Source organism: Anoplopoma fimbria, chromosome 12, assembly GCF_027596085.1.
Source record: "Anoplopoma fimbria isolate UVic2021 breed Golden Eagle Sablefish chromosome 12, Afim_UVic_2022, whole genome shotgun sequence".
NCBI classification, from domain to species: Eukaryota; Metazoa; Chordata; class Actinopteri; order Perciformes; family Anoplopomatidae; genus Anoplopoma; species Anoplopoma fimbria.
The window spans coordinates 12,757,954-12,771,884 of NC_072460.1; the positions used below are offsets into that span (position 1 = coordinate 12,757,954).

Here is a 13,931-nt window from a genome sequence, read left to right on the forward strand (position 1 = left end):
TTGAGGTTTAGTTTGGATTATTTGACAAAATTCCAAATACAGTAGTAAAAATGAATGTGTATAAGACATTGTCAGGAATAATGACAAAGTCCAGGACTTCTTTCCGTCGTGGTCACTGTTCATCCTCACCACAGCAAGATGGAGACAGCCGTAAAACGTCCAAAGCAGGAGTCGTACGCCAAAAAACAATCATCTGTGGTGTGTGATGTCCCATATGCCACATCCCAACACTGCAATCAGGTGGTACAGCAGACTTCATCACAAGATCAGTTTGAAGGATAAGCAGTCATTAAACATTCCATTCATTTTCAAATCTGAAAAAATGGTATGTATTTATTAAGGTAAATGTGATTTAAAGTTAAATAGTAACGTGCAAAAACACAGGAGGACCAACTGAGTGATAAGGAAAAACATGAATTCATTAATTACAAAAACAAAATATATATTTCTAATTAATGTAAAAGTCTGGTACATTAAACTACTTCTAAAGCGTTTCCCAATTGACAGTTCAAAGTGTCTTGACTGACACCTTCAAAGTTTCCATACTGAATCGTGGGATCAAAATTAAAGTGAAGATCATGTGAAATTGTTGAATTTATGAATGTACTTGCACATTTACTGACAAGTATTTGTTTAACATAATTATTATTAATAAAACATGTTTGTAGGTTACTGAAACCTACAAACCTACAAAAACCTGCAAACTGTTTTTTATTCCTTATTTATAATACTTGTTTATATTTCATTTTATTTTTATCTTGTCTTCTTTTACTATGTCTCTTGTGTGCACTTTACCCTATGCTGCTGTAATCCTGCACATTTCCCCGCTGCGGGACTAATAAAGGATGATCTTATCTTATCTTAAACACTATGGTAACACTATGGCCTTTTTGAAATGTTTCTGAAACTTTGTTGCCGCATTAACGCTGCGCAACGGTTTTTTTTTCCTGAATGCAACTCCACGTTTGACTGTCTGCAACTTTATTGTTCTTTCAATAGCAGACAGCGACGAACGACCGTCTGACGCTACAGCCTTTGAAATGGCGTTGATGTAGTTCAATTCGCCGTTATTTTGTAGTTATTGTGCTCGTTTTGGTTGCCTCATATTTTAGTTTTCTGGTCAAGTGTAAACTTCTGGACCTGGCCTCTTTATTTGGGCATTACGGAATTCATAAACAAAAATGTGGTAAATCAAATTGTTTATAGTTTACGTTGCATAATAAGGCCGCAGCCAGCCCCGAGCTTGCGTAGGGATTACAGCGGCGTGTGTGCGCTCGGCCTGCCGCAGCTAGGTTTTGGTGAGTTGCTAGCGTTAAATATCGATGAAGAAAACAAACGACTCCTCTTTGTTTGGCTTAAATGTTTCATCTGTGTTGGGTTTGTGCAGCGGTTCCTTCACGTTTAAAAGCTAAATGAATTGCACCGATATTAATATAATAATATTCACAGTCGGTTAGCTTCACTACATTGGTAGCTTGTGTAGCTAACGTTAGCCTACATGCTAAACACATTAGCTAGTGCTTTGATAGCGTGTTTACAAACAGTGAGCTAACGGGACGGTGGCCTGCTGTTAACAACTAGCCCCAGTGAGGAGAAGCAACATGTTTATGATCAAAATCAAGTAATGAAGTAGAACTCTTGTTAGGTTTCGTTATTTAAGGAATGTGAAATAGTGATACTCTTATGATGATTGTTACACCAACCAAACGGCTGTTAAGTTGACTGAGTTGGGTCTCAGGTGACAAGAGCAGCTGTTATGTCTCTCAGTATTAACATTATGGATCAATGAGCTATGAATGTAACTTAGTTGCGTTATTCACGTGTCTTATGGCGAGCTACTAACATTTTATTTTTAACTTTTTTTGTTTTATTTCAACAGGTTTCCAGGTGAATCCCGGTGGACATGTGTATCAGTAACGGGAATCTGGAAGTGAATTCAAATACAATAACCATAACATTACCCTTGCAAACGTTACATTATTAATATACATATTTAGTTTGTTGAATAGTCCCCCCCCCCCCCCCCACCACCTGATTTACATTTTGACATTAGTTTAAAGCTCATTCCCCCACATACTCACTCAATATGGCATCGGTGCCAGTCTACTGCTTGTGTCGGCTGCCATATGATGTGACACGCTTCATGATCGAGTGTGACATTTGTCAAGACTGGTTCCATGGAAGGTAGGTCATTTTCAGATTACACACTGCAGTGATCATATTGTGGTCACTGTGCAATGAGGTTCAAATATTATGTTGAGTGAATTATGATGTGGTTATATCTGTTGTCTAAGTTGTATGTTTCCTGTGGGTATAGTCGGTGTTCGACCCACCACAGTTCATTCAGCTATCATTTCTACACGTTCTGTTTGATATAAGAGTGTTTTCTGTGTAGCTGTGTTGGAGTGGAGGAGGACAAAGCAGCTGAGATTGACCTCTATCACTGCCCCAACTGTCAAGTCACCCATGGGCCATCAGTCAGTAAGTTACCAATCCTTAAATATATATTTCTTACATTGTTATGATCTTACTGGTTTACTTTAACATAAAAACAGGTGTTAATTTGTTTTCTCTGCCTCTCCTTTTCTTAGTGCGCAAACGCCGCGGGGGCAATAAGCAGATAGATGGTGGTGCTGCTGGAGCAAGAGATCCAAGTCGGCCTGTGAAGACAGGCAGCCCTCAGTTTGTTAGGGAGCTACGCAGCCGCAACTTCCCTGGGTTAGTTTTCTGCAAAGGTCAAAAGTTTAAATATATATTTTTTATTTATGTTTTTTACTGCCCAACCTTCGACTGTTTCTGCTCTTATGTCCGTTGTAGAGCCTATGCCGATCTGGAACATAATTGTTGGGCACTCTGTTTTGAATATTATCTACCTGTGATCACAATCAAAACTTGTGCATATGTCTGTTTGTGTTCTATGACAGTGCGGATGAAGTCTTGCTAAAGCCGTCTGGGGCCCAGCTGACAGTTGAGTTCCTGGAAGAGCATTCATTCAGTGTTCCTGTCATGGTGCTGAGGCGTGATGGCTTAGGCATGACCCTTCCTCCAGCATCATTCGGCGTCAGCGATGTGGAGCATTACATCGGTAAAGATTATACTTTTTAATCAAAATTCATATATCTGCACTGATTTATGTTAAGATTTTAAGGCTAATGTGTATAAGGGACATTCAAATTTGTTTTCTCAAACTTTTTGTTTGGTTCTAATTGCAGGTTCAGACAAACAGATTGACGTGATTGATGTTTCTCGCCAATGTGACCTGAAGATGCGGTTGGGAGACTTTGCTGAATACTACAACAGCCCCAACAGAGAAAAAGTGCTCAATGTCATCAGCCTGGAGTTCTCTGAGACCAGGTATACAAAGATTTTACCGACCCTTCAGTTTCCCATTATCGTGCATTGTCTTGTTGCTCGAGTAAAATGTTTACTTCTCAATAGATGGAGAAGTAAACATTTTACTCGAGCAACAATTGCTCTGAAAAACAAAATAAATGCAAATTCATTGTTTTAAGTGAGGTTGTGTTGTTGCAGGTTAGAGTTGGGTTGAAGTTATGTTTTGAAGACTAAAGATAGTTGCTTGACTCGTTTTAAGGCTCTCAAACCTGGTGGAGACTCCAAAGATTGTGAGGAAACTTTCCTGGGTGGAAAACCTCTGGCCGGAAGAGTCTGTGTTTGAACGCCCCAATGTGCAGAAGTACTGCCTAATGGGAGTGAAGGACAGCTACACAGACTTCCACATTGACTTTGGAGGCACCTCAGTATGGTACCATGTCCTGAGGGTGAGAAGGAACATTATTTCAGTCCTGTTTTGGAAGTTTCAGTGACACTGATTGCAAAACATGTATCTCTCTTTTTTTAAAGGAATTGGTTTTTTTTAAGAGCTTGTCTCTCTTTGTCTATTCAGGGCGAGAAAATCTTCTACCTAATTTCCCCCACTGCAGCCAACTTGGCACTTTTTGAGCGGTGGAGTTCCTCATCTAACCAGAATGAGATGTTCTTTGGAGACCAAGTTGATATGTGTTACAAGTGCTCTCTCAAACAAGGAAACACCTTGTTCATTCCAACAGGTGAGCCGTAATGCTTCTGTTTGTTTTTGTTGGATACCTGAAAAGGGTTCTAGCATAGTTGTGATTGTCAAACAAGTCTAAATCAAATAATGTTTACACTTTTGTCATTTGTTTTTCTTCCAGGGTGGATTCATGCTGTGCTGACTCCAGTGGACTGCCTGGCCTTCGGAGGAAACTTTTTGCATAGTCTCAACATTGACATGCAGTTGCGGTGAGTTTTCCTCCAAGTGCCATGCCAAGTCCATGTGACCTTATTATGGCCGTCTTTTGACTAAAATGTTATTTTATTGTTTACATTCTCACGAGTCTATAAGAGCAAGAAAAAGAGAGGGCGGGGTGAGAAATGAAACAGAAACCTAATTTTACTTGCTAATTGTTTCAATGCAGTCACACACTAAACGCAGAAATTTAACCAGGAAAAAACCCACTTGGCAGATCCCTGCTTCATCGATGACAGACGATTGCCTTTCTGTGGTTATCTCCCACAGGCCCCTACGATATACTGTAATTTGCCTGATCTTTATGACTCTTCAGACAAACTCCAACATCAGTGCTCCAGAGAAACTTTTAGCCCTGAACAGCTGTTGTTCCTCTCTTCTAGTTCCTAAGGCTATTGCTATTCATTTCTGTTCACATCTCTACAGAGGTACGGCAAGTTTTTGGCAATAACCACTAATGTCTGACTTTCCCTGTGCTGTGTTATCATTTTTAGGGCATATGAAATAGAGAAGAGACTGAGCACAGCAGACCTGTTCAGTTTTCCCAACTTTGAGACTGTGTGCTGGTATGTTGGAAAGCACCTTCTTGATACCTTCAGAGGTGAGGGAGTTAAATTCATTTCATAATATCCATGCCTGTTTTTACTGTATGTCATTTTGATATTATTAATCATGTGCTATTCTGTCCCACAGGTTTGAGAGAAAACCGCAGACATCCTGCCACGTACCTGGTTCACGGAGCTAAGGCCTTGAACAATGCCTTCCGCACCTGGACCCGTAAAGAGGTTTGCAAAATTGTTTCTTATCTTTTCCCTTTTGTATCTGACTTTTTCCTCTCTTCACTCTTTGATTCAGTTTATTTTCCTCCATAGCTAATTTTGAAATAGGTTAGAAAGTTTTATGTTTAAAACTTTAGTAGAAGTTTTAACATAAAAGTATTAGATTTGAAAAAGGGGTAATGCACATTTTTCATCTCAAAAGGCAACATTGAATTGTAACATTATGCTATTTTGGTAAAACGTTTATTCACTTTCTTGCTAAGAATAAGAACATTATTACCACGCTCATATCTGTCTGTTAAATATGAAGCTACAGCTAGCAGCAGGTTAGGTTAGTTTAGCACAATTAATTCCTACAAAAACCTCTAAAGCTCACTAATTTGTTTGTTAAAAGAGTATAGAAATGATAGGTTACGGTTTTAAAGGGAGTTACCTGTCTGACTGTTTGTTGACACTGAGCAGTTACCAGGCAATCAGCAGAGACCCCAGGTTGATGCTGGTCATGGCTTAGAAATAATCTGGCATATAACCCGTCATAAAATGATGTTTTTTCATTTTACACAATCAAGCTATAATGTGTTAATTAGTGAGCTTTGGAAGGGTTGGTAGGGAGATGATGGTAACATTTCTCCGAGCCACACAGCCTGTTTCTTGTTTCCAGTATTTTTGCTTGGCTAACTGGCTGCTGGCCGTAGCTTCTGGAAACGGATATGAGAATGATAGTGATTATTTTGTGTAACATAATATTAGATGTAACTGCAAAATATTGTGTATAATGACTGATTGATGTATTCCTACCCTCAGGCTTTAGCAGATCATGAAGTGGAGATTCCAGAAACCATCAATACTCAGTTACTAGTGAAGGACCTGGCCAAGGAGATTCGCTTGGTTGAGGTAAGTGGTAGAATAATTAAAAGTGTGCATGTTTTTAGCTTTGGTTTGATTTTTTTCTGAATGTGTTTAAAGTAATACGACTATTACTTTTGAGTTTTCACTCACTAGACAGTACTCTCTCTCGATAGGACATCTTCCAGCAAAACATTGGCCGCAGTGGACCTCAGTTTCCTGGTTCGCCACTTCCTAAAGCTCCTCTGACCACCTCTCAGAATTCAGGACGCCCCCCTGGAAAAAAGAAAGGAACCAAGCCCAAGGAGGTGATGGGGGGTCTCGGGCCCCCAGTAACCAAGAAGAAGAGTCAGAAGGGGCTCCTTAAGGCAGAAGCAGGAGAACTTGACCTCATTGAGATCCAGACCAAACATACACTCAAAAAAAGTCAACATGGCAAGTCCAAAAACAAGAACAAGGTACGAAATTTGCAGCCATTCGTGATGGCAACGGGAATGCTTATCCAGCATTTTATTTTAGTTTGAATGTTTCATCTTCATATTTTCTTACAATTGGTATCTGTCTTTCCAGCTTGAGTTGCCTTTAGATGGGTTTGAAAGGAAGATAAATAAAAGCAAACTCAAACTTGTGCTTACAAATGGAAAGCTCAAAGGGTAAGCTTTGCAGCAATTTGGTGTGTTTTTTATTACTTTTGTGATCTTATGGTCTTCTAAGGTTTTGGTTCTTACCTGCTGATCCATTGGTTTTAGTAAGAAGGACCGCAGCAGTAATGGTGCGGGAAGGGCAGGAAAGTTCAAACATCTCGCCATGGAGGGATCCAGTCCGTCTGACTTTGAGTCCGAGGATGAGCTGCAGATAGACGAGACCCCTCCTCCACGACGCAAGCCTGCAGGACCGAACAAGAGAAAGAAAATAAGTGGTAAGAATTTGACTTTAATCAAGAGTTTTATGAACGCTTAAATGAATGTTGACTGTAACCTAGCTGTGTTGAAATGGGCTATCAGGTCTTCCAAGGAAGTTGCCGAGAGCCAAACCCTGCTCTGACCCCAATCGCATCAGGGAGCCAGGAGAGGTAGACTTTGACATTGAGGTGAGATTTTTATGTATACACCAATCAGATTTTTTGGAGCCAGTTGTGAATGCCATCTTTAAGCTGTAGTAGCCAGTATCAGCAAATCAGTCACTCTCAAAGACAACAAAAAAAGACTTACTTCACAAATGCCATGGCTGGATACAGCTGGAAAGAATCTGTAACTGTGAATCAAAACTAACAATAGCATGTTTATGCATGTGGCTTCAGGAGGATTACACGACGGATGAAGACGCACTAGCCGCCCACGGAGTAAAGGGTGGCGCGGGGGGCATTCTGGACTTATTGAAGGCCAGCAAGCAAGTTGCAGGCTTGGACTCTGCATCGCTCAGGTTAGAGTGATTCTTTTATTGTTGTATTTATTGAACGGTCAAATTCAGGAAGAGTTTGTGATGGTATTTGAGAAGTTCCTTGGTGTTTGATGCTATTTATTTGAAACGCACTTCCTTAGCTTTTGATACCTGCAACTAGAGCAAAAGAATACAAGTTGTAATAAATGTCTTGCTGTGTTGTTGCAAGAATCCAATAACATTTGAAGCTTGCACAGTTCACATATTTGCAATGGCTCTGTCACTATGCTAAGTTTAGGAGGTAATTTTAGAGATGCTGAGTGATTGTTCAACTCTGTCCTTCTCTCAGTGAGGAAGCCCCAGCCTCTCCAAGTACTCGTGATGCCATACAGGGTATGCTGTCCATGGCCAACCCCCCTTCCTCGTCCTCATCTTCCTCCTCTTCATCTCCCCTATCCATTTCTGGAGGCCTGACAGAGGGATTAGGGGTGGTCAAGGAAAAGGGTGGCAAGGCTGTATGGGTGACTGGAGGGGTCAAAAAGACAAGGACTCCTGAGAAGAAACCTGTAATCCAGCGCCCTGGCAAACGGCCAATTAAACGGCCAGTCCGTCACCTTAGTGAAGACGACAGTCCAGACGAGCAAGAGACTCTGGGAACCTGTTTTAAAGATTCAGACTATGGTGAGCGAGCAATACATTCAATGACTAAAACCTGCTGCTGTACAAATCAATGATCGACAGAATACTAAAGTTTTTACTTGTCAAACTAATGTGTAATCATGGTAATCATTTTTTTGTTTTAGTTTACCCGTCCTTGGAGTCTGACGAGGAGGACCGTGCTAACAAGGCAAGGATGAAGCGGAAGAAAAACTGGGATGACACACCTTGGAGCCCCAAAGGTACCTGGCTTTAACATGTTGGCAAGACAGAACAAAATGCTTTCTAGCTCTCTGAGAGTTGATTTCTTAAGAATTTATTTTCATTCATAGCCAGGGTGATGCCCACGCTACCTAAACAGGATCGACCAGCCAGGGAAGGGGCTCGAGTCGCATCTGTAGAAACTGGTCTTGCCGCAGCTGCTGCCAAGCTGGCACAACAAGTGAGTTGGGACACAAAGCTTATTGGTCTTTGAAGTACGTGTCTAGTAAATAATGTGTTTGATTTATTTTTTTATTATGAACCAGGAGCAACAAAAGCCCACAAAAAGGAAGTACACCAAAAAGCAGCGTCCTCCGGCTCCTGTAGCCCCTCCCCCCCCTGTTCAGACTGAGCCAGCCCCTCCCTCACCACCACCTGCTCCAGAGACTGCAGCAGACTCCAGCCCAGACAGGAGGATGGATTATTACTCTGCTAGTCTGTTGGACCATGAATACACTGCAGGGCCAGGACCCTTTGGCCCTGGAGGCCCCAGAGGCAGTGGAGCCATGGCCCCTGGTGTATTCCTCACTTCACGCCGACCTTCACTTTCTCCACAGAACAGCAGCTCTCACTCTGCTACATCCCCTGCAGGATTAGCCAGCCAAGGCACAACAGGAGTCGGTCAAGGTAAGCATTCATGTAAAGCATTGACGGCATAATTTCATATCTCTGTGATGGCATATTTTCTCATGTATTTTCCCCTTTCACTTTTAATTTAGGGAAACGTCCAAAGAAAGGACTTGCAACTGCAAAACAGAGACTTGGAAAAATTCTGAAAATTCATCGTAACGGCAAACTTCTCTTGTGAGAGATGTTGGAAGAATGGCTGAAAACTTAAAAGTGGGAATGAAGAAAAAAGCTTTTGTGAAAGTAGGTCTTAAGGAAATAGAGATAGTGATTTATATTTTGTACTCTATATAAATGTGTTAACTGTTTTCAGCTGTTATTGAACCTCACGATCTCTTGTCCTACACCATTTACTCTGCCCATTTATCCATATCTTCTAAAATGGTATTTCAGAGGCATATGTGTGACTTTAAACAAATGGTAGTTACTTCTTTGTGATCACAAACCATTTGACATTGGCAATTGGAAAATGTGACGCACATCTCAAAATGTAGGTGGACATGGATTAAACTAGCATGTTAAATTTACAAAACCCAATTGTTTATTTTATTTAGGCATATTTAGGTGGTTCTACTTATAGAAAGACGTTATACTCTCCATCATACATTTCAAAAAGGGAAGGAAAAACAACACATTTTCTAGTCAGGTAAAATGTAATGTCTGTATTTAACACACAGTCTTGCAGTTGTCTTGCAGTTGTCTTGAGTTGTCTTTCTTTATTTCTCAAAACACTTTTCTTGTATGCTGATTACAGAATCCCAATCTTGACACAAAATAAGCAGTGGTGCAAAAATTCTGTGTATGCAAATGGTCAGCAGCACCCAAATTTCCACAGGTATAAGATGATGTTTGTACAACTCATTTTCCTCCATAATTTGTAGCTATATACACAAAGGTCAAAGTGCTCAACTGATGCCAAGAGTAACATCACACAGTTCTATTTATTGTGATCATATTTATTTTAACAAGGCATCCTTTTGCCATCTCTCAGCTTGTTGAATATGGTATGTTTTACCACTTCATCGTCTTGTTCCCTACTTTTATTATTTTCAACCACTCAATACCTGTACAAAAATTGTATCAATTGCTTTGTTAGATTTTTTTTTTTACAGTTTGTTGTCATTGTAAATATTTGTAATATTTGTAATTTATATAGCTACATTGGAAGAGTAGAAAAGTTGTATGTGATGAAGAAACTAGTTTCCTGCCATAATTTGTGCCCCAAGTTTTGGTAGCAGTCTTGGGCCAGATCTAGATATTTCCAGGGATTGCACTGGTTCTAAAAACGTCAGCAGAAGTGTAGATTTAACTGTGTGAGAACATTTTGAAGGCGCAGGACACAAGTTGATATGTAAATATATGTTGTAATTTAAGTTCTTTTATAGTTCAAAAACTTTGAAATCTTTCTTAACATAACTTGTACATGATACATTGCTCTATTTGGAAATATCTGATTTTTTTTTTTTTTTTTTTTTTATATTTGTACGCAGTAATTGTCTTGCTGCTTAGTTTGTCATGTTGTCCTGTCAGTGTAATAGTGTACATGTTCTGGAAAAAAATGCCCTTGTCTTCTAGCATCCATGTATTATTTTTTTTTTAACTATTGTTGATATTCACTCTTGTGTTGGTGTGTACTGTGTGTTAAACATGATATGTTTAAATACAACCTGGAAAAGATAAAATATACATTGGGCAAAATTAATTTTTTTGGTTGATTTTATTTTAGGACTGCCAAATCACCAAAGTTTGATTTGCGGTACACAAATGCATGGTTTTCAGTTTACTATGCTTCAATCTACTGGAGATCTCTGTTTTCATTGGAGTCACCCACAAGTGGGATTAATGTAATTATTGGAATATATTGGAAAGTTGTCATTAAGACACAAGTAATATTGTGTTGTATTAAACACATCAACACTTAATGATTTTCTTTCTCATGAAATTACAATATAATATAGTTAAGACACTTTAGATTGTACTTGAATTAGTGGCGCCTACAGTTTTTCTGTCTTTTTGTTGTTGTACGAACTATTGTACAAATACTTTCACATCAAAAAAAAAAATTCCATTACTCAACTTTCCCAGTCCAATCAGGGGTTACATGCATTTGTTATACAATTGCCCAGTCTTTATTTCTTAATTGTCAGTGAGTTTTAATACATTTTTATATTCAACTGAATTAAAATATATTTTTCATAAATCTTGGAGAACTCTGCTGTGTGCTTTCGTGTACACATCTAATCAGAAGGTTGATGCTGGACAAACAAGTTAATAAGGCCGTGTGCCCTCTTTCAGACGAAGACCCACTGGTTTACAAGGGAGTGCCCTGAGTAAACGCAGCAGCAGGTATTCTCGCGAGATCCAAATTGCCCTACCACTCTAGTGCAAGATGGAGAAGCAAATGTAACACGCATTCGAGGTAAGCAGAAATAATAATTTCATGGTGTTGCCATGGGTTTTGGCTAACTAGTGGCATACCTTTATTTTCCTTAAAAACTGCAGTCGATGTTTTACCACCGTCACTCCGATCCGAGACCCTAAAACGAGAGTATTTCACGGCTAAACTACGGATCCTCTGCTCTGTAAACCGCCATTTTTAATTTAGCCATGATCCCACTGATGGAGCATTGTGCGGAGCTCTCGCTGCTAGCTAGTTAGCTCGCGCGAAACCCGCAAACATACACGCCACACGCACATCTACATACTCGTGATGACTGTGTGTGGGTATGTGCATCTCTGTGCCGCTTCAAGTCAACGCGTTACCCCTTCAGTGTCTACTCCCGGCCCTCGGCAGTGATGACGCGTTCACCGGTGAGAGTTTAAACGTGTGTTGGGTTCCAGAATGGACTTTTCGTAATCTGCTAGCGCGAGCGTTAGCCGTTAGAGCCGAACGAACGGACGCTAGCCTGGGCTGCTAGCTGCTAGCTGTTAGCTAACGGCACCTAGCTAGCGTTAGCTGGTAACTTTGCTAACGTTTACGCAACCACTGACTTAACTGCGTAACGTTGGGCAGCTGCTTTCACGGTTACAACCAACCTGACGTTTGCTTACTCGGGAGTGAGTGTAGTAGTGTGTGTTGTAGTGTGTGTTGTAGTGGGCTAATGGTACTCGCACTGAGCTACTACCCAAGGCCATTAACGTCACTGTGTTTCATGAAACAGATGAGCAGGTCCACAGCGTCGGTATGCACGTTACTGCAGCCCTGTTGTTTGTGGATGTAACGTTAATTAATCAGGGAGGTGTCGTAAAGTGAATTAAGGGATTAGGGAAGCATCGCACAATAGGCTTACAAACGCAGATCATAGTTGTTTTTCTTTGAAAGCACGTTGTGATGCCTTTCAGTTCACAGACCACATGATTTGAAAGGAAACTTGGTAAAGTGAAAATCTCAGCATCCCCTTTTCTTTGGTCTTTGTCATCATCTGAATGAGTGTCCATAGTGATGACATGACAACAGGAGTGGTGGACTTGTTGCTAAGAATGCTGCATTCTTATTGATTTATTCTGCAAACTAGGGCTGAGTTTATTCATTCATACCTGTACCTGGTAGCTGGCACACTGACGCTTAGGCAGCTGAAAAGTAGACCTGTAAATGTTTTGTCTGGAAAAAGTACGAGCGTAAACTCCAAATTTGGGGCACCTTAGTTGAATTTCACATAGTCATACTACATGTCTTGTGATTTTTAATTATAGGTTTGAAAAAATACAGTTGCATGCTCATAGCCAAGATGCAAAAAAATGATTTACAAATCTACCAGCGTTTTGACATGTCAGACTTCTTCAGGGTATTTTATTACAGCGTGTTGTATCTAATGAAGTGGGCGGTTATTTAAAATGATACATGCCGAATATTACAATTCGTTTTATCTTATCCATCCTAACTATGGCATGTACAGGCAAAGCAAAAGCAAGTCTGTATTGGGTCAGTGGCAGAAAGAGCTCATCAGTTAAAATAGAGTTTCAGGTATTAATTTGAACATCAGGATAAACAATTGTTAAAGAGTATGTAACTGATGACCAGACAACATTGTGCAGTTTTAATAGAACTCTACTTCCCCCTGTCAGTAAAATTGCCAATGATCAAGCTGCCTGAATCTTCTTTCATATCTGATTTGAGTGTTTATGTGTTTTTGGATAGTTATAAGAAACTGAAAAGCAAGCCAAGGATGAGAATGGTGGATCCATTGAACCGAAGCTGTTTCTGGTATGTACTGCTAGCTTATTTACTATACTGACTAAAGCTGTTCAGATAAAACACGTGGATATAAACCAGGGATGCAGTTATTTGCTTCCAAGCATTTACCCGCCTACAAAATAAGTAAACTACTACTATTTCCACATCGGAAGTGGCAGTGGAATAAGGTATATCAATTATTTTGTTTGGCATACTAAGTAAGTTCTTCACATTTCTTAATAATAAAAATGAAGGATTGTGTAGCTTCTCAGGGACAAAGCATTTTCGTTTTTGAAATTATACTTGATATATTATAGAAGAGTTTCATTAAGTGGCGTGCCATCTTTTGTATTATATCTAACTAAAAAGCAAGGAATCTTTGTCTGTCTGTATGTCCTTTCGAATATCTTAAGAACCACTCATCCAATCTACTTCACACTTCTTGGGTGTATTGCTGGGGACCCTAGAGAGGGCTTTTGTCAAATCTGGTGCAATCTAGACATGCAACACGTTCAGTATTAATACACTTCAAATAAACGGGTGAACATCGCTCTGTGTAGAGTTGGAACTTCAGCAAGTCGTCCTCACCAGGCACACCGCAGCTCAATGGGTGCTTTTCAATATGATAACTTATGCTTCCTCGTGTCCTCGTTTCCTGGTGGATATTGTTCTGTCGGCAATCATGGAGGATCTTCAAATCCATTAAATGCCCCTTGAAGAGACAAGGACAGAGGAGGCTTCTAGAGGAGCTGAGAGCAAGGAAACACCGGTCTAATCTTTATGGAAGTCTTTTTGGCAAGTAAAAGAGGTGTGACACAGCTGGAATAATCTCAACCCAGGCAGGACACTACAAATGTAACTGTATTCATAGGTTGCAGTTATTTAAGATGATCAAATGGGCAATCAAACTTCCTGCCCTTTA

General features: G+C 40.1%; 2 protein-coding genes across 11 annotated transcripts in view; both read left to right on the top strand.

Moving 5' to 3' along the window:
* Positions 1-1,013: 1,013 nt before the first annotated feature.
* On the top strand, positions 1,014-10,537 carry phf8 (PHD finger protein 8). 2 transcript variants are annotated; one of them, XM_054609404.1, is made up of 22 exons: positions 1,014-1,298; positions 1,880-2,184; positions 2,396-2,481; positions 2,592-2,718; positions 2,925-3,085; positions 3,213-3,354; positions 3,593-3,779; positions 3,905-4,067; positions 4,191-4,278; positions 4,780-4,886; positions 4,979-5,070; positions 5,869-5,958; positions 6,087-6,368; positions 6,481-6,563; positions 6,660-6,829; positions 6,915-7,000; positions 7,211-7,332; positions 7,640-7,971; positions 8,094-8,189; positions 8,280-8,389; positions 8,475-8,835; positions 8,928-10,537. In XM_054609404.1, the coding sequence occupies exons 2-22, from the start codon at positions 2,087-2,089 to the stop codon at positions 9,014-9,016; spliced, it is 3,072 nt and encodes a 1,023-aa protein (XP_054465379.1). In that variant the 5' UTR covers positions 1,014-1,298; positions 1,880-2,086; the 3' UTR covers positions 9,017-10,537. The 2 variants fall into 2 exon arrangements, with proteins under 2 accessions (XP_054465379.1, XP_054465380.1); XM_054609405.1 differs by having other exon boundaries at positions 1,014-1,186.
* A 608-nt stretch (positions 10,538-11,145) lies between these two features.
* Positions 11,146-13,931, top strand: part of huwe1 (HECT, UBA and WWE domain containing E3 ubiquitin protein ligase 1) — a 44,289-nt gene continuing 41,503 nt past the window's right edge. For 6 of the 9 annotated variants that reach the window (XM_054608390.1, XM_054608383.1, XM_054608392.1 and 3 more), the window contains exons 1-2: positions 11,146-11,254; positions 12,974-13,039. The gene's annotated coding sequence lies outside the window, so the exon portion shown is untranslated. Of the gene's footprint in view, positions 11,255-11,336; positions 11,647-12,973; positions 13,040-13,931 lie in introns of those variants that run through there. The other 3 variants (XM_054608385.1, XM_054608384.1, XM_054608388.1) reach the window with 3 other exon arrangements.